Source organism: Ictalurus furcatus, chromosome 21, assembly GCF_023375685.1.
Source record: "Ictalurus furcatus strain D&B chromosome 21, Billie_1.0, whole genome shotgun sequence".
NCBI lineage: Eukaryota > Metazoa > Chordata > Actinopteri > Siluriformes > Ictaluridae > Ictalurus > Ictalurus furcatus.
In genome coordinates this window covers 10377334-10399014 of record NC_071275.1, presented here as the reverse complement: position 1 = coordinate 10399014, position 21681 = coordinate 10377334, and the positions used below count along the sequence as shown (strand labels likewise).

Here is a 21681-nt window from a genome sequence, read left to right as displayed (position 1 = left end):
CTCCTTTAAATGTGAGGTAAAATAAATATTCATCATCATCTTAAAAGTTGTAATGCACCTTGTTGTGACTTAAATAATGTAAAATTAATTAATTAAAGATTCTCACCTGACCAGGCATTGCAGGAGGCGGAGGCCAGAAGTATGGGTTATTAAACCGTGGCTCAGCCATGCTGGGGTCAAAAAAAAAAGAGAAATCAACACAAACGCTCCGCGTTACAGTCTGTTCAACATACAGCCACTACAGCTGTTCAGGATTACTGTGAAACAAACATAATAGGACATAGAGTCAGATATTTTCCTCGATAAAATTAGTATTTATATAATGAAGTGATGGACTGTACGTATGTATCCGAGATCTGAATTAGCTGCTGTAGAGAGTAACACAACTGATACTAAAATGGAAGTGACGTGATGACCACAAAGGAAAAAAGTAATCGGAGTGACCAGCGCAGAAGAACTCAAACACTGGTGAGATTCTGATGCACTATTTGACAGTGGTTCTTCCATATTTGGAGGGAAAAATAACTTCTCTCAACTACACATATCCTACAGCTTACTGAAGTGAAGCAATGCTAAAGCAATACTAGGCAAACAGAGCCCCTCCTAATCCTCCAACTACCCCAACCCAACCCCCAACAAAGTCCTGACCCTACAAACAAAACTGGCAGCACACTTCATCAGTCATGAGCACAAACCAGCTCGTGTAAAAGCTCCTGAAAGAAATGCGTGTGAGCATTTACACAAAGTCATCGCACAATGCAGGTTAAAAAAAATAAATAAAAAAATCTTCTCCTCGAGTTCCAACAGGAAGTGAAACAGACACCCACAACCACCATTAAGAAAACATTCTGCAAAAGTCTGGGGTTCATGCATCCCGGACATATCATCTTTATTATTTTTGGCTTGTGCAAATGAACTCCTCTGTGCAGACCCCTAGTCAAACAGCCTTCAACCCGGAGCACACTGCCAAAACATGCACGGCCTAGCGTTGTAGGGCAAAAAAAAAGAATCCATAATGCATGAAAGTGATATTCCTCAAATAATCCCGTCATGCGGAAAGATTTCTAGAAGGCCGAGTTATGTCTCAGAGAAAAGTGAACGGAGGTATGATTGCAAGCTAAGACCAAAAGAGAGCTGGAAAATGTTTTTATGTGTACATGACTGTACATCAAACTCATTTTCACACTTGTGCTGCATAATGTAGACAAAAATAGCCCAATGAGCATGCTGCACTGGTGTTAAAGACTGAGGTTTATTTAAACGCTGCAACTTGTGATGTCACATTTACACTTACGTTCACACTACTGAAGTGACGGTTCATTTTCTATGCATGTACATTACACAGAGCCATGATTTCAGCGACATAGTAAAGCGACAAATCCAAATAATTACTCAAACAAAATCCTGTGGTGTGCATGTCATCAGTTCCCAGCTCACATCTTTAGATCCTACCTGCAATTAATTCCTGTTTACTGTTTGAGTAAGCACGGTTTTGCCTTTTCCTGTCATATACAACCTATTGTTAAATGTATATATGCATTATGCATAGACATTATGCAGAAAAAAAAAAAATCAATCTTGGAAGGAAGCAGCAGAGATCGTTGGCGGGTCTAATGAGAGTGCAAAGCTAGTACAGTTAGCTTGCTTTGCTAATCTGAGAATGAAGCTAGTACAAAGCTAATATTTAACTTTTTTTTTTATTTAAAAACCTTAAATACTATATCAACGGAAGTGGTGTGTATAAATCATATAGTGGGTGTAGGCTATACATTTTGGATACTACAGTAACCAAATTCATCAGGGGAAAAAAAAAACAAAACAAAAAAAACCACAAAAAACACTGGACAGGCCACACCCACAAGCGAAAGACTACAAGTGACTACAAGCGACATTTCATTTGCTAGTGTGAACACTGAGTTCAAATGCCATGAATATTTTCATGTCAGGAAAAAAGGATCTATTTTGGAAAGTATGAGATCATAAGAGTGAAATATATTGTATACATACTTCTAATTTGCATAATATGGATTTCTAATTTGCATATTGAATGCAATATCGGTATTGCGATAACGAGGAACAAATGATATATTGCGCATGCCTTAGCCGACACACAATAAATTCTTAATCGTAAAGAAATGCAATTTTAAAGTGCACATTATTTTAAGACCCATTCAAGGAATTTTGCAACAAATGAAGCTTAATGGTCATGAAATAAAACATTAATTTGCATATAAGAAGTCAGCGGGTACATTTCTATAGGCCTATGCTATGGCTGAATTCACAACCAGAATTTTAGGCTATACAAAGCTTGGTTTTGGGATTATAGAGTTTATGATATTGTAAAATATATCTATCATTCATTCATTCATTCATATACATGGATATTAAAAAACAATGTAAAGCATGGTGCAGGTTGCATTATTTTATATATCAATGATACATATTATACAGTGGTACAATGTTTAATATCCGTGTATGTAAAAATGAGAGTGGGAGAGAGAGAGAGAAGAGAGAGGAGTTGCAGGGCTCCAGCATTGCAACACCCCACCACTGGAAACAGAAATCCGTGTAAAAAAAAGAAAATGCAAAAAAATAGTCGTAACGATTTGTAACATACATACAATAAAGCGTCTCCGAGTGTCGCCTTAAAATCCCCGATGAAAGCCGTGATCACAACTTGGGCTACTTAACTTTTCTCCTTTCAATCTATCGGCATCCTGGAAGTTTTACTGTCACCTCTTTTTATAAATACAAAATATACACACGTAAATCAAACGCAAAGGCAAAAAAGCGGATAAAAAAAACAAACAAACCCTGGTTTTGAGGCTGGAGGAAAAGCGCGATGCGCGCGCTGCCTGGGCCGCCTCTCCCACATTCTCAGACAGTTTTATTAAAAAATTCAGACAAAAGGAAAACAAAAATGGCAGCCTGTCTTTATTTTTATAAAGGAACCAGACGCCATATTCTGCAGATCCCCCAAATTTGCACGCAGAAATGAATCCTTAAAAAAATAAAACGGGTCGCGCGACACCTTAAAGAAGCCATCCGTTTATTTGCATTAAGAGCTCGAATGATTGTTTACTTAGATCTGCAGGTTTGAATAGCCCGGCTCGAAGAGGGGGAGAAAAAAAAAAAGACAGGAAAAAAAACGCGCACACACACACACACACACACACACGAGACTTCCTACAACAATCATGCCGCACAAAATCGCGACGAAGAGCATGCACGGTCTGGTCTGGATAAAAATAATAATAATGATAATAATAATAATAATTCAATTAGCGACTATAATAAATAACATCCGGTCATTTTCACAGCTGCACAAAGCAGTAGCTATTTTAATGCATTGAGAGAGAGAAAAAAATCCACATGTAAGACGCTTGTCTTCAGCCATTCCCCTGCTTTAGATTTTTTTTTTTTTTTATTTGAACTTTTCCGAGCACTGGGATAACTCCGGACAAATCACACAACACAATGTGTAAAATAACCCACGCGCCACTAATGAAAGACGCACATACTCACCCCCAATGGGTCAATCCGGATTCAATGTAATTTCTTTAATTAAAAAAAAAAAAAAAGGTAAAGATCTTCTTTCAGCTCGCTTTCAGTCGGAGTTCAGACCTTCCGGGTCGCCTACTGTTCACTTCTGGGTGCTGCAGGCACAGAGCTCCAACACACTCATCATTTCTGCTCAGCTGCAAGCAATATTCAACAATAAAAAGCAAATAATGCCAAAGAACATCCGTGCATTTTGATTTTTCATTCATTTGCATTATTATTATTATTATTATTATTATTATATATTTTTTGCACTAATAGGGCAAACATCATTCATTTTGCGATAGTAATAATAATAATAATAATAATAACAATAATAGCCAATATCAATACATTAATGTACCTCTTCTTTTAAAAAACAAAACAGAAAAAAACCCAAACACAATCCTACTACAGACACTACACTGACCTTAGCAAGTGAAAGATACAGTAAAGTGCAAAAGTTTGCATACACTTTCGCCTTTGTGTGACGATGCAAATTTAAGTCACAGCAACAAAACATTAGTGTTTCTTTCTTTCTTACAAACACAAAACAGACGTGTCTTCTTTATTACAAATAACAAAATTGCTCAAACAGGTTGTAAGTGTAAATACGTCTAGCTATATGTATGGTGTAGGCTATAATAACACTGAACTGAAAACTACAGCTAAAATACAGCTGATAAAAGTGTCTGAATTTGATTTTTTTTTTAATTCTGTGTAATTTTGGAGTGTCTGAGTGATACAGAAATATGTAATATGCACAAATATATAAACATATATTTATATTTGCTTCATAAATGTATTTCTGCACACTGAAAGGCTCGAAACGTTTCTTATTCCTGAGTCGATTTAAGATCCTTTGTCCTGTTGTGGATTTCTGGATTTAATATTTATGACATAAAGTATACTGCGATTTTTTTTTTTTATTTTATTTTGTATTTTTCTCTTTTTTTGCACCCAGAAATCATGGTGAATGCATCGCATACATGGGGAACTTTTCTACTCAATTGTACTCCAGGTCCAAACAGCGCCCCCTTTAGGACACCCCAGTGATGTCCAATGGTACAGATTATTCGCTTCCTATTTTATGAATTTTTATTTACATTTTCATTTATTATTATGTCTAAGCAACTTCACTTTGAGAAAAATAGTTTACTGAACGGAACCAGTCCTTGTGGCTGGGGTGGTGCTGTCAAGTGGGCAGTTTTTATACCTTTACCTAGAAAACTGCACAGTGAAAGATACAATATTTACTCTAAAAGGTCATTATCATCCAATTATATACCGTAATGTTACACTATATAAACACAATTGGAGGTGAAATATATGTTAACGGTACACAATAAGGGTACCATTCCAGCAGCAAGGAAAGGTACAATTTAGTACCCTTTGTACCAAACAGGGAGCTGTTCGATGACTCAGTTCAGTGACACTATACAAGTGCAAATTAGCTGAACTAAATTTGACTACATTGTCTTTTGCTTAAAGCTTCCCAACACTGTGTTGTCTTTTCTTAAGTATTACCCAGAGTGCAATTTTTTCCCCTTTCAATTATTTTGTCCTACTATTACTGAAGATTTAACTGTAAAATTTACTGACAATCATTAAACAGCTGGACTATTATCTAAAAATATTTCAGGTTGTATTTGTCATGGGTTGAGTTACCTTTAATCCAATTAATGCCCCATTAAAGGCACCGCATTGGTATTTAATCTCCAATCATGCGCATTACTTGGATTAAAAAATAAAAACAAACAAACTTTTTCTCAAGCATTACCCATGATGCACTTCTGGCAGCTGGCTTCAGCTTTGGGAAGCCCAGAAGCTAAACGGCACCTCACTAGGCTCTGTTCTAAGCCTAGGCACTGTGATCTGACAGGTCTGAGTGGTTTCGTTTCTTTAAGTAGATCTGAGACTTGTGTCATACCGCTGATCCTACACAGGGTCACAAGGAGCCTGGAGCCTATCCCAGGGAACTCGGGGTACAAGGTGGGGGACACCCTGGACGGGGTGTGAACCCATCACAGGGCACAATCGAACACATTCACACGCTATGGACAATTTAGAAATGCCAATCAACCTACAGCGCATGTCTTTGGACTGGGGGAGGAAACTGGAGTACCCGGAGGAAACCCCTGAAGCACAGGGAGAACATGCAAACTCTGCACACACAGCGAAGGTGGGACCCCAGAGATGTGATGCAAACTAAGCCACTGCGCCCCTTTATAGACACTAGTAATGCTTTAAAATAGATTCCGTAGAGAACGTAAGGGTACTTATCCATGATGGCTCCACACCAGCAACAAGGAAAATCCGTGTGGTACCTTTACTTCTACATGTAACTGTTTGAGATGTTTGATCCTTTCTTTCTTGTTTACCCTTCATTTTTTCACTGTTTGACAGAAGGTGGCAGCATTCCCAAATTCTTCCCAAGTTTTATTTCACATCAAATAAACCCAGTGATCACTACAAGTATTTACTAAGACCTTAGTCTCTTTGAGAACCGAGTTGCAGCCCTAATCCTGCACACCTGCCCCAGATAATCGGTTCTGATTAACCGGATTAGTGCGTGCTGAAGCTGAAATATGTCTGCTCATCAACCTCAATAATATCAACCAACACCCACAGTAATAATAACAACTCCAAGTCAAAGAAGATGACACAATTGTTTGCACCTCCTCCCATCTCACCTCTCCCCTCTCCCCTCATGCAGTTAACAATGTAGCTGGGACCAGTTTTGATCAACACACACACACCCTTTTCTCCGATAATGTGCTCACACAAACACACCACAAACAGGTGAGGCAAAGGGAAGGTTGACCTGTATGGACACGTCCCACAAGGGGCGGGGTTCGAGACAACACACACACACACACACACACACTTGCATACAGAAGGATGATTTGCTGTGTGCATACACTCTCCAAAGGTCACTCTGGAGTTCTCAGGTAAGGTCAATTTACTAAAAACTTTTAATTCACTATTGTGACACGTCACCTCTCTCTCTCGCTCTCTCTCTGTGTGTCTCTCTCTTTCTGTTTCTCTCTCTTTCTGTCTCTCCCAGCTGTTGGTCAGAAAGTGCAAACAACCTTAACAGGTTCACCCACACGCAAAACAACACAACTCAGGATTCCTGTGTGTGTGTGTGTGTGTGTGTGTGTGTGAGAGAGAGAGAGAGAGAGTCAGTCAGTCTGAGCCTCTCATTAGGATTTGTCTAAATCTAAACATTATCACACTTCCTATGTAAGTGTTGTATATCCTAATTTCTGCTCAGGTGCAACAGGTCCTCTTTAAGCTTTTTTTGGTTGTTGAAATTCTTTATTATTAGGATAAACCCCTTTTTCAAGGGGGTCCTACAGTTTTTCGATTTAAAAGGAATACTGTACTTATTTGTGCTCAAGCTAGGTTTTTAGGATCTGCGTAACCTTTGCAGTGACCTTTATATAGTACCAGTGTGTTGTCAAAATGTAATCTCTGTGTTGTTGCTTTAAATGTAATTACAGAACTAAATGTAGCAAATCTTTATTACTGACATGTTTTCCAGTTTTCTTATATGAAACTCATTTCAGGTACATAAATTAGACTTTCAAAATGAAGTAAAGGTCACTTGCATGCACTTTCCCAGGTGAAACATACACATTTAAAAGTACAAACATGTACCCTTATGGTACCACAGTGAAAATACCCTTACTTTGGTACATTTCTTTCTCAGTGTTCTATTTTGCATTTGCTGACTTCACTCCATTTTGTGTTTTCTTAGAAACCACATTTTTAATAGCTTGTTACAACTTGGTGGTTAGCACTGTTGCCTCCCACCTCTGGAGTTCGATTCCCGCCTCCGCCCTGCGCGCCCCATGCTTCAGGGGTTTCCTCCGGGTACTCTGGTTTCCTCCCACGTTCAAAGGCATGCTTGTAGGCTGATTGGCATTTCTAAATTGTCCGTAGTGTGTGAATGTGTGTGTGTGCTTGTGCCCTGCGATGGGTTGGCACCCCGTCCAGGGTGTCCCCCCGCCTTGTGCCCCGAGTTCCCTGGGATACGCTCCAGGTTCCCTGTGACCCTGTGTAAGATAAGCGGTAGAGAAAATGGATGGATATGGATACTGATATTAGGATAAATTGCCACGATGCATGTTGTCTTCACTTTTGCACCACTGAACAATTCCACTAGTAGCAGTAAGACACCGAATTTAGATTAGAGCTAAATTATTTTGTCCTAAATGTTTACTTTTTGCATAGACGTCCAACGAAGAGAATATTAAATAAATATTAAACATGTTTAATTTAGCTGGCACTTGTGTATTGTTCTTTGATGTATTGATGAGGTCTTTGTACTCTAATTCACAACACTAATTCTACAAAAAGTATAATTGTTCCTTTATAATAAATCTTGGAATATTTTATTATTATTATTATTATTTTCTTACATAAAACAGTTTAGAAGAACAAACAATTTTATATATTTATATATATATATATATATATATATATATATATATATATATATATATATATATATATATATATATATAAAGGAACATTTAATAAAGCCATCTAAAACAACTTGTTAAGATGCTTCAAATGAAGAAATGTCTATTTAACAAAATGAAAGACACAAAATATTTTTGCAATCAGGATTTAAAAACACAACACTTTTGTTCCTAAACTTTCAACAAATAATATATACTATACTAGATCTCTCTCTCTCTCTCTCTCTCTCTCTCTCTCTCTCTCTCAAGATGGTGATGGTTGGTAGTTTTGTCTAGTCTTAATCAATTTAATTAGCCAATTAATTTTCACTTAGAAAGAATAAGGCTTGGCAGCTGCTCACAATATCACACAACAACAAATGAGTAGCTACATGCATTTGCACCGTTGACTGCTTCTGGCATGAAAAACATTTGTTGTTATTTATTCCTACCATACACAGCATGTAGCATGATATTTAAGTTAAGTTTGCTAACAGTTTCACAGCAATACAGTAGTGTTGCATTTTAACAAAATAAGAGTTAGATATTTTAATTTGTCTACAAAAATACATACAAATACATATTTGTTTTTATATTTGAAAAAAACTTTTATAAATAAAAACCAAATCAAAAAGGAGAAATAATATTTCTAATATTAAGTACATTTTATCAAATCAAGTTCTTCCAGTCAGTTTGTAATTATTTTTTAAACAGTTAAAAAATTGATTTTCACGATATCTGAGTGTGTTGTCAACTTATCATGAAAAAAACCTCTGCAAAGAACCTTCTTGTCATGAACCTTTTTTTAAAAAAAAATTGTATACAGTTCATTGGAGATTAAATAAGTTCTTTGTTTCATTATCAGGTTCTTCAGAGCAGTCTATTGGTTCTTCAAAGTAGCCTATCATCCCTTAACAGGTTAACGTGAACCCTATAAGGTTCTCTGTGGGACTGGAAAAGGTTCTCCTGGCATCACTCTTTAGAACCTTACTTTGGTTCCTTAAAGCACTAACAAAGGGTTGTTGGCTTTTCTTTTTTTTTTTTAGAGAACTATTCTTTGTTTTGAAATGTGATGTTCAGTAAAAATGACTGATTTTCATCTGATACATTTGTTGGTTTGATTGCACAAGGTATTCATCTGAATCATAACACTGCAGTTTGTGCAATAACACACAATGCTGGCAGTGCACTATTATTAAACCAGTTATAAGATTATAAGATTATGGCTGTGCCTATATTCTGTGTTTTCAGACTTAACGTGAACTTAAAGGCATTATATTAAGTTATAACTTACAACATATTTGTTTCACTTTAGGAACTTCATTTAAACTACAATTATATGGCTAGGTGGTATGTAATAAATATTAAATTACAGGTAAAAGAGGTAAAGAGAAATTTCCCTCTGAATCAGCCTCTTCATTGTGACTTAAAGCGTGTTAGTGAAAGGGTTTTGGGCCTTAAAACTATCGAATGCTTCTGGGAGCTCAAGGCCAAAAGCTTGCAAGAGCAAATACAAGTGCAAACAGTGTGTCAACAAAACCCATGTGGTGAGATTAGCAATCTAGGGGTGAGTGACATGATTAAAATATCACCATGCTTCATATCAGACATTTCCATCACAAACAATATATATGATGGAGTGGTTTGATGTCTAGAAAAAGAAATTAACACTGAAAAGAAGGAAAATATCAAATAAGATTTTTAATGAAAGACTTGTATTGCAGTGTAGGATCACATACCAATATATTTATTGAAAAGCAGCAGCATGACACACACACACACACACAACTGTGCAAAAGTCTTAGGCACATGCAAAGCAATGCTGTGAAGTGAAGATGCCTTAAAAATGATGAAATTGTATGTCATAAACAACCCTTTTTCTGTTTAAAAATGCTTCTGTCGTCTCAGAAAGACTTTGTACAGGTTTATAAGTAAATTAGCTGGAAGTTTTTCTGAGTATCTTGGAGAATTTGCCACAGATCTTCTGGTGACGAACCTCAAGACTGTCAATCCTGTTTCTGGTTTTACAAATAAAACAGGAACGACTTCATTATGATTTTTGTCTGAAAAGTGGCATATTGTGTAATATTTGTTTTTTTTACTGCCATACAAACATGTTCTGGTTTATTGTTTTATTGGAAAATAAATGTTTGGAATCAAAACTTTAAATTCACTTGATAATGCAAAGACAAATGTGGTATTTAAAAGAAGACTTTTGCACAGTACTGTTTGTGCAAACATATCTCTTATATTTGTGTGTGTGTGTGTGTGTGTGTGTGTGTAGATAGATAGATAAAATAGGTATAGTGCAGGATTTATCCATATGCAAAAAACAAAATGCATGCAGAGGATTGTCCACATGCAAGAACCCACGGCCAAGCTCTAATGCAAACTACACACAGTTTGCATGAGAAATTTGCACAATTACATAATATTACAATATGTAAATCATTATTACACATTATTTTACATCAATGTGTGAAATCACATCTCGGTGTAGTGTCTCATTTCGCCTCTCTTTTTCCTTTTTTGTTTTCAAATATAAATCTGAAGCAGAAACTGCTGTAGAGATTTGGCCAGCTCCTGTTTCAGCATTAAACGCAATGCTTCAGATTTTACATCATTGTTAAACTTACTAACAGTTGTAATGATGTGACGCGGTTTTATAAAATGGCAAAAAAAAAAATGATCAAATACGCTGACGTTCATAAATTATTCAATTTATTAATAATGATATTTGCAATTAATAATTCTTCCACTTAATGTAGTCTGTTAACAGTAAGCGTTTGTTGCTAAACAGTGTAACGGTCAAAGATTCTGAGTACAAAATCACATACCGTAATTTTCGGACTATTGAGCGCACCTGAATATAAGCCGCACCCACTAACTTTAAAAAGAAAAAAAAATTTGTACATTATATAGGCCGCACTTGTCTATAAGCCGCAGGTGTCCACATTGTAACATGAGATATTTACACAGAAAGATGTTACACAGAAAGCTTTTTTTTAAACTTTTAATTAAATACGTACCGTAAATGCTTTTTTCTGAACAGTGCCTGTAACACGGCTGGTTAAAAAAAAAATATACAGTTGCCTACCAGGAAAAGTCATTGTCGCTATCTTCATCTTCCTCCTGCGCACTAAAACCACTAAAGTCGTCATCTTCGGTGTTGGAATTGAACAGCCACAGAATTACCGGTATTTCGTCACACACTTCCTCAGTCTCTCTTTCGTTGTCACTCTCAATGTCACTTACGTCTCGAGGCAAATTTGCCCTTGAGCTTGTGCTGTCCTCTTCATCACACAGCAGTCCAGCCTTTCGAAAGCCGTTGGTGATTGTAGATTTTTTGACACTGCTCCACGCTGTTAGGATCTACTGGCAGACTTGAGCAAAAGTTGCTCTTCGCATGCTATTTCCTTCTTCGACAGCCAGATCGATCGCCTTTAACTTGAAAGTTGCATCATATGCATTTCTTTGTGTGTTTTCCATGATGAGGGGGTGTGCATGAAGCGCAAAATGACTGATCTGAAGAATTTAGTGTGAGTGCGTTTGATTTAATTCGAACAGTTTCATTGGTCCACTGTAACCTGTTCGGTAATTTCATTGGTCTGATGTGACGAGGCTAAATGTTTTGGCGGCATGAAGCTCGTTAGCCCGTAAAAATCCATAAATTAGCGGCATCATTGTTTAAGCCGCAGTGTTCAAAGCGTGTGAAAAAAATCGCGGCTTATAGTCCGGAAATTACGGTAATGATTTTTTTATAACAGTAATCCTAATGTGTTTAATTGATAATTGAATTTATTATTAATAATATCTGTGATGCAGAGGGTCGCTCCAGTGTCCGTGTGTCAGATCCTGAATTCAGGTTACTGCTTTTGTGGAGTTTTGCATGTTCTCCCTGTGTTTGAGTAGGTTTCCTCCCACCTCCCGGAAACATGTAGATGGACGGACTCTAAATAGTGTAAATGTCTGGTGCTCTGAGATGGACTGGCAAGATAAAGAGGTTACTGAAGATGAATGATGAATGATTATTTGCAATAAATAATTTGTCTGTTTTTCATTTTCAGTATGCTTCATCCGGATAAACTGTAACTGACAGTCTTATTGTTTTAGAACTTGCCGCATTAATAAAGAATTTAACTATCGTAATAGTTTTGGTTTAGAAAATCTGATTGGCATTCCAAGCTGTTTTGAAATACTCGATACAGACGCAAAAAAAGAATATTTCACAACGACTTCAACTGCCTCAGCCAATCAGATTTTACAACAGAAAACGTCTGTTTTATAAAAGCCAAGTAATCATCACCTGCATTAACCAGCGTTCACACAGTCAGTAAGTCCACAATGACCAACATGAATATTATTTATTAATGAACACGTTTACTGATGTTAACTGAGCCTGACGCAAAGTCCATAATTTACACCTGGAGACCAGAGCTCAGCAACTTTGAACAAATGTTCTATGACCTTTTATAGTGATTATTATTATTATTATTATTAAAAAATTCTCAAAGTATCTCAAAGAACTGTAGTTCTGATTTTGAGTAGCAACTTTATATCAAAACGTGAATCTGCCCAAAATTGTATATAAAATGTATATTCAAGCTTCACGTTCACATCAGCAAGATCTAGCCTTCTATTAATGGTTAATGTTACATGCCTAATACGTGCCATACAAAGCACAAAGTTCACGCTTAGCTGCACTGCGACATCGCATTGTTTTTGCAACTTTACGTCATTCTAATCTGTACTGTCGCGATATTTATGCGTAAACGGCAAATTTTTAATCTACTAATCTCGTGTCACTCTTCACATGGACCGAGATGTCGCAGTTGGACCACATAAGTATTTCTAGAACAGCAGCTCTGACACTAGTGCAACTACAAACCACAGGTTTATATTAACGTGCTCGTTGTAATACGTTATTGTTTTGGGGACGTGTACAGCTGACACATCCCATGAACTGATTAAAAAACGTGCAGTCTTTGATACGGGGACATTTTCTGTAAGGAGATGTTTGTATATTTATTTAATATTTATGAAACGAGTCTCCAGTGTCCGTGACGTGCAACAGACAGCAATAAAGATGTAAAGTTTTACTACATCTTCAGGACAGAGTTAATACTTTTTGCAGTTTCTCTGTAAAATGGCAAGCTGTGGGGGGGGGGGGGGGGGAAGGTTGGTGAGGGAACGAATGTTTATAGCAGCTATAATATAACTAGTAGATAAAGAGAACCCAATTAAACTAATGGGACAGAAATATTATACTTGGTCATTTATTTATTGAGGAAAATGATCCAATATTACATATCTATGAGTGGCACAAGTATGTGAACCTCTAGGATTAGCAGTTCATTTGAAGGTGAAATTAGAGTCAATGGGATGACAACAGGTGTGAGTGAGTGAGCACCTGTTTTATATAAAGAACAGGGATTTATCAATGTCTGATCTTCACAACACATGTTTGTGGAAGTGTATCATGGCACAAACAAAGAAGATTCCTGAGGATGTCAGAAAAAGATTTGTTGATGCTCATCAGGTTGGAAAAGGTTACAAAACCATCTCGAAAGAGTTTGGACTCCATCAATCCACAGTCAGAGATTGTGAGCTAATGGAGAAAACTCAAAACCATTGTTCCCCTTCCCAGGAGTAGAGACCAACAACGATTAGAGCAAGATGTGTAATAGTACATGACTATTGTAACGCCTAAGCAACTAGAGTCATCTCTCACATTGGCTAATGTTCATGAGTCCACCATCAGGAGAACACTAAACAACAATGGTGTGCATGGCAGGGTTGCAAGGAGAAAGCCACTGCTCTCCAAAAAGAACATTACTGCCTGTCTGCAGTTTGCTAAAGATCACATGGACAAGCCAGAAGGCTATTAAAAATGTTTTGTGGACAGATGGGATCAAAATAGAACTTTTGGTTTAAATGAGAAACATTGTTTGGAGAAAGGAAAACACTGCATTCCAGCATAAGAACCTTATCCCATCTGTGAAACATGGTGGTGGTAGTATTATGGTTTGAGCCTGTTTTGCTGCCTCTGGACCAGGATGACATGCCATCATTGATGGAACAATGAATTTTGAATTATACCAGCGAATTCTAAAGGAAAATGTCAGGACATCTCTCCGTGATCTGAATCTCAAGAGAAAGTGGGTCATTCTCAAGTTGTACTACCAAAGAACGATTAAATAAGAATAAAGTTAATGTTTTGGAAAGGCCAAGTCAAAGTCCTGACCTTAATCCAATAGAAATGTTGTGGAAGGACCTGAAGCAAGCAGTTCATGTGAGGAAATCCACCAACATCCCAGAGTTGAAGCTGTTTTGTACTGAGGAACGGGATAAAATTCCTCCAAGCCGATGTGCAGGACTGATTAACAGTTACCCCAAACGTTTAGCTGCAGTTATTGCCACACAAGGGGCTCACACCAGATACTGAAAACAAAGGTTCACATACATTTACCCCTCACAGATATGTGATATATGTAATCTAAATGACCAAGTATAATATTTTTGTATCTAATTTTAGGACTTGTGTGAAAAATCTGAGGTTTTAGGTCATATATATGCAGATATATAGAAAATTCTAAAGGGTTCACAAACTTTCAAGCACCACTGTACATGAAATAAAAATTCACTTAATTTAAAACTCAATTTTAAAACTCAAATTACTTAATTTACAAGGTTAAATGAAATGTAATTTTGGACATGGTCTGCACTTATATAGCACTTTACACTGTGTCTCATTCATTCACACACAATAATGGTAGCAGAGCTGCCATGCAAGGCACTAACTTGCCATCAGGAGCAACTTGGGGTTCAGTGTCTTGCCAAAGGACACTTCAGTATGTGGAGTCATGTGGGCCGGGAATCGAACCGCCAACCCTAGTTTTAGTGGGCAACCACCGCTCTACCACCTGAGCCACAGCCGCCTGGACCTAGATGAATATTGTTACTGTTTTAGTTTACGGAGACACTAGTCAAACATTATACGTCACTTATTAAAGAGTCTGGTGTATGTACTGTAGGCCGCTGTGTACACTTCCTGACTGAAACCCTTGGTTTAAAACGGCAGCAGTGTAGGGTGGTGTGGTGCTGTATATATAAATAACTGCACGATAATCTTATTAGGCAGTAAGGTCTGGAAACCGGAAATGTGGTTCATGCGGTAATATCTTAGGCGTACACAATGGTATCTAAGAGCACGCAGTGGTTTTAAAAAAAATAAACTATGTTCTTTCAGTGGCTCCATAATTAAAAAACAAAACAAAAAATACTGTGCTCAAAAAATGTGGCACAAGATTCAGCAGCCAAGAAAACAAACTGGTGATACCAGAACATTCATAAAATAATAACCACATCATTGTAATTCCATTGGCTCACTTGATAAAAGTGAGAAGAGCTTAGGTGACAGCTTCACAAAGAAGGATGACCTTTTAAAGGCGGTACTGTGCAGAGCAAGAAAAATAGCTTGTTATTTTTAGGCACACATACCTACCTACCTGGTGTTTTCTGCCATCTATACGAGAACAGTAATAAAACTCAACAACGATAGGTTTGGAAAGTAGCTCATCCAGGAGGAATGATGGCTCATGTTCAGTCAGAAACAGATTGCCCAGACTTCACACAGGTTTTGTTTGTGGAATTTTAATACCGGTAGCACCAGCAGCAGTTTTATGCACATTCATGAACTCTTTTGTTAGTAAACACTGTGCTTATTAACTTGTTATTCCACACCAGGCCTTCAAATTGGTCCTTTCTGATGAGCACTCATCTAACCTAACCTGACTCGATAGATCAGGCTCTAACCTGCCTCTCAGGGCATGCCTACATTCCTTCAAGGGGTCTTTGGGTGATTTAATGCTCCTAGCTTTCTAAAGAGGTTCTACTGTTTCTACTACACCAAATATGTGCTTGGTGAATTCCAGATTTAGTCCCCCTTCCAGTTCATCCCAAATGTGTTCAGTGGGGTTGAGGTTATGGTTCTGTCCAGGACCCTCGAGTTCTTCCACTCCAACCTTCACACAGCATGTGTTCATGGAGATGACTTTGTGCACAGGGGCATCGTCATGTTGGAACAGGTTTGGGCCTCTTTGTCCCAGTGAAGGCAAATTGTAATTCTACAGCATATAAAAAGACATTCTATCTATACTGTTGTTATTTGTGCTTCAAATGTTGTGGCAACAGTTTGGAGAAGAACCACATGTGGGTTTGATGGTCAGGTGTGCACATACTTTTGGCCATATAGTGTATCTTGTTGGGAGGTTATTGCCTTTGTCTAGCCCGGATTAGACGTTGCTAGAAGATCATGCAATTTTCATCAATAGACATTTCAGTCAATGGAAATTGCTCAATTTCCCCATTCCTTTTATTATTCAAGAAAATTCATTAATTTAATTTATATATATGCTGGACCTAAATTTGTCCATGTAGTGGCCCTTTGCTAGCAAAAGCACAGTAAAATTATAGATCATGATGCATATCATGATTTGGTATATTGTATACATTAGAGTGGCCTTTTGGTGGACAGTGGGCAGAGCATCTGAGCATCAGATAAAATGCTCTGACTATCACCAGATCATGATCCCATATGGAATTTTCTGTGTCTTAATATTACCTAGAGGTCATAAAACATCGACCAGTTCTTTAGTTATTGAGAACTCAAATCCTTTCAGAAAGCTAGAACTGTTCAATGAAATCTTCAGAGAATTGTTTTGTGCCTTAGTATGATGGTGTTTAATCTTCTTCTCCAGGTCTAAGGATGGACGGCGTCCTGGAGGCGACGATCGCTCTGTGTGGATGCAAAGTGCTGTGCAGCGTTCTGTGTCTTCCTGCTTTCAAAAACTCCATCTCCTCAGTCAGCCTGTGCTGCATTTGCCTCTTGCTCTTCACTGATCTCTCAATCACTAGTAAGCATGTTTCTCAAGATCATCACATTTGTTTCCCATCCTACTCATGTTCATCACCTTTCATTCATGTTCTTCCAGTGTTCCTGGTGTACCTTTGGTCTGCCGCACCCAGACCCGTGTTCTTTCACCCGTCTTCTGATGTCCTCGCCCTGCGCTTCATGCTGTTCCTTAGTGACACCTACGAGGCCGTGTTGATTCTGACCCCGCTGCTGGTGGCTGTGGAACTGCTGGTTCGTCTCTTATGGGGCGGAGAGACTGCGACATCGATTGTGGACGAAGCAAAAGAGGACACGTTGTTTTTAAAAGACGTTGATGGAGTCCCCTGGAAGACTAGACGACAACAGAAAGGAGAGGAGAAAGAGAACAATGCAGAGTTCTTAAAAGCTTTAGGTTTCCTCGGTTGCCTCATGCTTTGGTTCATGTGTGGGACGTACGCCGGGTTTAGTTGGAGGCAGGAGCAGATGATGGTGAGATCCTGCCTGGAAAAAGGCAGCTTGCTCTCGACGTGCCTCCCTTGCCTCCTCACTGCTTCTTCACCAGTTAGCAGACAACTATTTTGGGCTCTACCTGCTGCTGTTCTCTTGCTAGCATTCACTGCAGTTCTGAGCTTAATCGTTGCAAAGCTGACCCCCAGAATTGTTCATCCAGAGCTGCCGAAATGCACAGAGAACTTTGATGCCCTCCAACAAACGCAAACACATCCACCCACACCCGAGAGGACCTCTGTTCCTGCTGTGAGCTTCTCACACAATTGCGACGTTGACACAGAAAAGACAGCGAACAGCTGCGCCATTCAAAGCTCGCATAATAAACGACGATGGGCTTACGGAAAGCCAGAACCATTATCTTGGAGAACAGAGCTGGCTGACAGCTGTAAATTAAAAAGCGAGAGCGTCACGCTCGTCTTGCAAGCGCACTGCACGGCCCCGCACCCTCACAAGAGCCGGCTTTGGCAGACTGTGAGGGAAAGTCCCTGCCTGAGGGGAGAACTAATGACAGGACTGCTGTGTGGGCTTCTGGTGTGTGTCTTTCCTACAGTTCTCAGCACCAACATACTGCTCGTCAGCAACCTGGACACTCTGGCTGGGTACGTCGTAAAGCATCTGCTCACTCCACTGCACGGTAAATGAGCGGTTAAAAGGGATGCGTGTTCCCACAGCACACCTCATGCCGAACATTCCTAACATTCCAAGGTTATTTGTAAAATTGGAAACCCTGAACGGGTTCCAATGCACACACAAAGGAGCACTGACGACTGTTTTCTCAACTGCTTATTATCATGAATTATTCTTTAGTAAATGTTTTATCTTGGTCAGGGTTACTGTGGATCCTGGGAATACTGGGAACATGTCAGGAAATCATGCACACGGGAGGGTGCAGGGGATTTAGATTCATCTGCTGAAGGAAACTGGAGGACACAGAGGAAACCCACATGGAGAACAGTTTATCCTGGTCAGGCTGGTGGTGCTTCCAGAGACTAGAGCCCAGGAACACTGGGTGTGAATACCCAGTGGATGGGAATCCATACGGGGCAGCACACACGGCCGCTACCAGCATGTTCTTGGGAGGAAACTGGAAAACCCGGAGGAAATCCATACAGACACAGGAAGAACTTGCACAGAATATAACCCAAACTCAGGACCGAACCCCAAAACGTGGAGCTGTGAGACAGCAATATGTGCACAAGGGCTTTAGCTAGGGATTGTTTATAGTGATGGTTTAGATATTGACTGATTCGATATAGTTATGTTAAGCCATGTTCTTTGGATTTGTAATGTTCAATAAACAATGCAGGCCTTTATTACATGAATAACTGCATGAGTACTAGAATCTAATATTACTTGTTGACCGGCTGTTCTGATGTTTATCTGCTTTTGCATAATTGTTCCAACCGTTACTTTTAAAAAAAAAACAAACAAAAAAAAAAAACAAAAAAAGACTGAAAAACAAGAATACTATACCTACCAGAATGAACACATTTTAGACAGCAGATTTGCTGCGTTTAAGAATTTAGCAGCATTGAAAACAAACCCAAGCCTAATTAACTGGGATGCAGTTATTGTGCCTGATCACAGATGGCTGTTTGTACACACACACACTCACTCTGCCTGAGCTTTTTAATACCGTTACTGGAAAAATAAAACAAGGACGTTAAAATTGGACTTGGAACGCTATGCTTGCTTTTAGCACCTATCAGTTTATAACCTAAAGACTAAATGGTATGCATGGACACGTTCAAGCAAATTATTGAGAAGGAGATTGAAAAAAGTTCTAAACAATAATGGACTGTGAAAGCTAACAGACTAGAGGCAACTTGTTTGATGTCAAAACAGTCAGACTTTGAGCTATCACTCGAAGGCAGTCACATTGTTTGATTTTCTGTATAAGTAAACTGCCGCTTACTGTCTAGAAGCTAGAACTCGACACCCAATCAGATCATCAGATAAACAACCGAGAAAAGATCCGTTATAACACTTTAAAAACACTATAGAAATGTTTACACAGTCTCTCTACACTAATGGACTAATTTCCCTTTAACCAAAGAAATAAATAAAAAGTGTATCGATTGTAGAAGTCTGCAATTGTTTTAACAAAATTTAATAAACAATAAATGTAAGACAAAGTTTGTGAGGTTGCGATGACATTCCTACTCGGGCTAGGCGATTAGGATATAGATGTTGTGATGTAATAACATCATGAGCTTTTCTTCATGACGTACTTTGAATTCTGGATTCTGATTGGTCAGAAGGTGTTGATTAACTTTCTGTAACAGCAGCTCTGACGGTATTAACGCGCCTGTTCTTGTATGTTATCGGTTCTATAGTAACAGATCGTTCGCAGGGACCAAATAAATGCATTAAAAACGTGTATGCATTAAAAACTTGTCGATATGGTGACATTTTCTGTAAGGAGACGTTTGTTTAACATTTATGGAAGGAGTCTCCAGTGCCAGAGGTAAAGCTGTAGCTTTAAGCTTTCCATCATCTTGAAGACGGAAGCTTTGTGGTTTCTCCGTGTCATGACAAACTGCACGTTTTTGGCTCATTAACTTTAAGAGGCTAGTGAGGGAAAAACTGTTTATAGCTGCTATAACGTCAGTGAGAACAAGAACTAACTTGCTTCAATCCATTTGATTCATTACTGAAAGCCAGACCAAAATCTCTGAACCTGTAATTAGATTGAGATTGGATTTGGAAAATAAATGTATTTTTGCAACTGGAAAGGTTTACATGTAATGACACTCATTATATTTACAACGCAAGTTATTTATGTGTTTAACCATGAAGTGATAAAAAAAAACAAAAAAACAATTATAAAGCGTATAAGTTTTTTTTAAAAGTAAACATTATTGGATGAGTATCGGTATCGAAAAATGAAAATGATATTGTGCCATGATGTCTCTAACACCATGTATATTGTGTGCATCATAAACAGTTTGCATTATTATTTGCACTCTCTTTTACTGTGGTGTCTTCTGATGTTAATGTGGTTCTTTTTAAACCATTATTCTGTTTATTTGGCCGTTTGGATTGTCACAGGATAGACCCATATGAATTTTTGATGTCTTAATTATCACTTTTAATAATATAATTTTAATCTGGCTTAGTGATTAGCACGTTCGCTTCACACCTCCAGGGTCCGGGGTTCGAGTCCCGCCGGGGCCATGTGTGTGCAGAGTTTGCATGTTCTCCCCGTGCTGCGGGGGTTTCCTCCCCCAGTCCAAAGACATGCATGGTAGGCTGATTGGCGTGTCTAAAGTGTCCATAATGTATGAATGAGTGTGTATGTGATTGTGCCCTGGAATGGACTGGCACCCTGTCCACGGTGTACCTTGCCTTGTGCCCGATGCTCCCTGGGATAGGCTCCAGGTTCCCCGTGACCCTGAAAAGGAGTAAGTGGTAGAAGATGGATGGATGGATAATTTTAATCTACAAAACAAAAAAAAACTTAAGTGAGGTGGGGCACAAACTTTTTTGCACAGAACTTTATGTGCAGAACGTAATATTCAGACACCAAAAGAAACAGAGGCTCGTTGCTCATCAAAACACGTCATCCACGTTTCCTTTTTTCTTTCTTTCTAATTTTTGAATGACTGCCATTTCGGTTCTTTGTGTACTCGATCGTCGCAGTCTGAGTACCTTTCAGTCCCAACAACGATGAAAGGAAAAACCTTTGACTCTTCGCGCAATTGCGTGTTCCTGTGCGGTGAAGGTGAAATGAATGAAAAAGCCTGCGTGTGATTTGGAGAAGGGTAAAGCTGAAGCAAGCGCCGCTGTGAAAATAATGCATCAAACGTTTACCACAGGCTCTTTTCCCTTATTCGCTTGCTGTTCTCAGGGAACCAGCTGGCTTTTCCCCCCCATCTGTTGTACTGTGTGTTTGTACAGCAAACAACTCAAACACTGGTCTCTTTTACCTGCAAACAAAAGCATCATCATACGCACAGGGCCGGGAAAAAATAGTAGTAATAAACGATGCGTCATATTGAAAATACATACCAATAATGTTATTTTACACCAGTTTAACAATCAGGATCAGTTCAACACACCTAAAGTCACCCAAAATGTCAAAAAGAATCAGGTGATTTCTGAGTGGTGCAAAAATAAATAAATAAATAAATCTTCCCTGCTTTTTACATCCAATGACTGAATACTCAAATGTTGTGCGTTTATAACCACACTCACTAATGAAGAAACTCTGCTGACTGTGGAAGAAATCTGACCTTATAAAGCACGTTTTCATTCTAATCTTACTTT

The 21681-nt window shown here is 38.5% G+C and overlaps 1 protein-coding gene across 4 annotated transcripts in view; it reads right to left on the bottom strand.

Annotated features, from left to right (window-relative positions):
- The window catches only part of znf362a (zinc finger protein 362a), a 14650-nt gene extending 10701 nt beyond the window's left edge, over window positions 1-3949 (bottom strand). The window contains exons 1-2 of one of the 4 annotated variants that reach the window (XM_053652392.1): window positions 3526-3949; window positions 107-170 (exon numbers count right to left, since the gene is read on the bottom strand). In XM_053652392.1, the coding sequence (XP_053508367.1) occupies window positions 107-169 (63 nt within the window). In that variant the 5' untranslated portion in view covers window position 170; window positions 3526-3949. Of the gene's footprint in view, window positions 1-106; window positions 171-2617; window positions 3492-3525 lie in introns of those variants that run through there. The other 3 variants (XM_053652391.1, XM_053652390.1, XM_053652389.1) reach the window with 3 other exon arrangements.
- Window positions 3950-21681: the final 17732 nt, after the last annotated feature.